At 41.8% G+C, this 2,500-nt stretch overlaps 1 protein-coding gene across 1 annotated transcript in view; it reads left to right on the top strand.

Annotated features, from left to right (window-relative positions):
• exoc6b (exocyst complex component 6B) overlaps window positions 1-2,500 on the top strand; it is a 132,998-nt gene that overhangs the window by 71,489 nt on the left and 59,009 nt on the right. The window contains exons 9-10 of the mRNA XM_083788736.1: window positions 1,336-1,419; window positions 1,695-1,741. Of these exons, the coding sequence (XP_083644862.1) occupies window positions 1,336-1,419; window positions 1,695-1,741 (131 nt within the window). The remainder of the gene's footprint in view (window positions 1-1,335; window positions 1,420-1,694; window positions 1,742-2,500) is intronic.

Genomic DNA, 2,500 nt, shown 5'->3' on the forward strand with positions numbered 1-2,500 from the left:
TTCACTCAAAAAACCTTAGGTTTCGTTTTTGGCTGGGACCCAAAGCCTTTCATCCAATCAGGATAGAGAGCCAAAAACGAAACCTAAGGTTTTTTGACCCCCAGGGGTTAACTGGGGACAGGGAGGAACTCCTTATATGGTCAGCACACTCTATAGTAGAGAGGATTATCACAACAAAACAAAAAAAAAAGTGATATTTGAATTAAGTGAAATCACTGAATATACCTTTAAAGGAGCATTCAGTGATTTGGGTGATTTGGAGAAACCCCTGTTCCCCCCGGTAACAAGATGTGCACATGCACACGTTCTACAGTGGAGGGGGGGGGGGGGGGGGGACACAACAGGCCAACAGGACATGCACCAAGGCCCGTCCCCACTCAATCATGATTAGAGGAAGGTCCCTCTCATCCCGATTTGATGAAGGCTGGCTAACCCTAGCCAAAAACCGTTTGGCCAGTAATGGCATACGTCTTTCATGTTGGATGAAGGCTGGCTAACCCTAGCCAAAAACCGTTTGGCCAGTAATGGCATACGTCTTTCATGCGGAAGGTTGTGGGTTCGAACCTTGCCCGGTGGTCGACGTCAGCAAGGGGGACATGCGGTCGCAAAGGGGTTCCCAACGCCGAATCAAATGGGTTCAGGTCTGAGCCAATAAGTCTCCTGATGAGGCGCGTCTTGACGCCTGTCCTGGGCGGGGTTTTTCCGGACGTAAAAACAAATCCATGGGCTCTTAGTTGCTGTCGAGTGGAAACGCATTACAAATTGCTACGTTTTATAGCCGTCTATCCGGCCTTGTGTGTGTGTGTGTGTGTGTGTGTGTGTGTGTGTGTGTGTGTGTGTGTGTGTGTGTGTCCCAAACTCTTCTTCCTTCTGGCTCCAAAACTATGGAATGCACTTCCCATTACAGTCAGAACTGCAGCCTCACTCCTAATCTTCCGCCGTAGTCTGAAAACCCACCTCTTCAGACTCCACCATGGCCCGTAGCACTTGCCCTAGCCTAGCCCCTTAGATAGCATTTTATGTAGACTTAGATAGTATTTTAGACAGACTTATAGCTCGTTACGTAGACAGCACTAGAATTGCATTTCATGTAGTCATAGCACTTTATAGTACACATGTATATTGTATAATATATAATATAGTATAGTATGTATAGTTGACATAGATACTCCACTGTTACGTTCTTAGTTTATACATGATTCATGATAACTAACTTTTTATCACATGTGATGCATGCCATGCTTTTGTTTTTGTTTTTGCTTAATGTAAGTCGCTCTGGATCAAGAGCGTCTGCTAAAATGCCTAAATTGTTAAATTGTAAAATTGTATGTGCAGGGTTTACGCGATGAGTTTGAAAGCTACTACCGAAAGCAGAGGAGGAAACAGGCTCGCCTTGTCCTGCAGCCTCACTCTAACATGGTATGACCTTCTCACGTTCCTAACACACGTACCCTGACCCCCCCAACACACTCCCATCTCAAACACACACACACATACCCTTGAGTTTATAACTGTACTAATATAACTTTAATCACACAATAATATGGAATGTTCAGTGTCACCGGTAATATACCAAATTCCTTGTCTTTTGTACTTTTGCTCTCCTTGTTTTTTTCCTTCTTCTGTCTGTCTGTCTGTCTGTCTGTCTGTCTGTCTGTCTGTCTGTCTGTCTGCCTTTTGTCTCCATATTTTAGCATGAAACTCTAGAGGGATATAGGAGGTACTTCAATCAAATAGTCGGGTAAGTTTATCCATCCATCCACTTTTTATTCTTCTGTATGAGAGAGAGAGAGAGAGAGAGAGAGAGAGAGAGAGAGATCTTTCAGTGCCACTTCATAATTATAATGATTATTGAATTAATTTACCTAAGTAAAAGTATCAATACTGCAATGTAATGTACTTAGTTGTTATACTTAGTAGTAAAGAGTAAATTAACCCAGTTACTTTACACCACTGGTAAGCGCCGAACCCCTGAGGGTTTACCCATTAAGACATGGAATGAATCTGTGTCACCTTAGCTTTTAATCACTTTTACCATTAGTTTAAACTTTGGCTGTTGAAAGATAGCTCGTAGCAGTGCCATGCTACGAACTTGTAGATCTGCTGTTTTTGAAAAATCATGAAAATGTGTGCAAATCTTTGAATATATATTCTTTCACAGTGAAAGTTTTTCACTCATATCTTTGCTTCTGGACACACAAACATAGCCTTTTCAGAAAACTGTCACGATGTAGAAGACATTTTTATAATCTGATCTCAGGTCAAAATGGGTTAAATAAGATAAAAAATATATATATTTAGATATCGTGAGAACGATGGCTTCTCTTATCGCATTGCAACTTTTCAGGAATAGAAAGCCTGCAGTTTCTATTAGCTTGGATTCCACATCGATGATGTCACTGGCCACAGCCCTCCCATGAGACAGAGTAGAGTGAAACAATAGTGGCCATTTTATCATGAACATCAGTGAGGACCAATTACATAAACAAAGGTATAGGTT

The sequence above is a fragment of the Protomyctophum parallelum genome, assembly GCF_964188405.1.
Source record: "Protomyctophum parallelum genome assembly, chromosome: 18".
NCBI classification, from domain to species: Eukaryota; Metazoa; Chordata; class Actinopteri; order Myctophiformes; family Myctophidae; genus Protomyctophum; species Protomyctophum parallelum.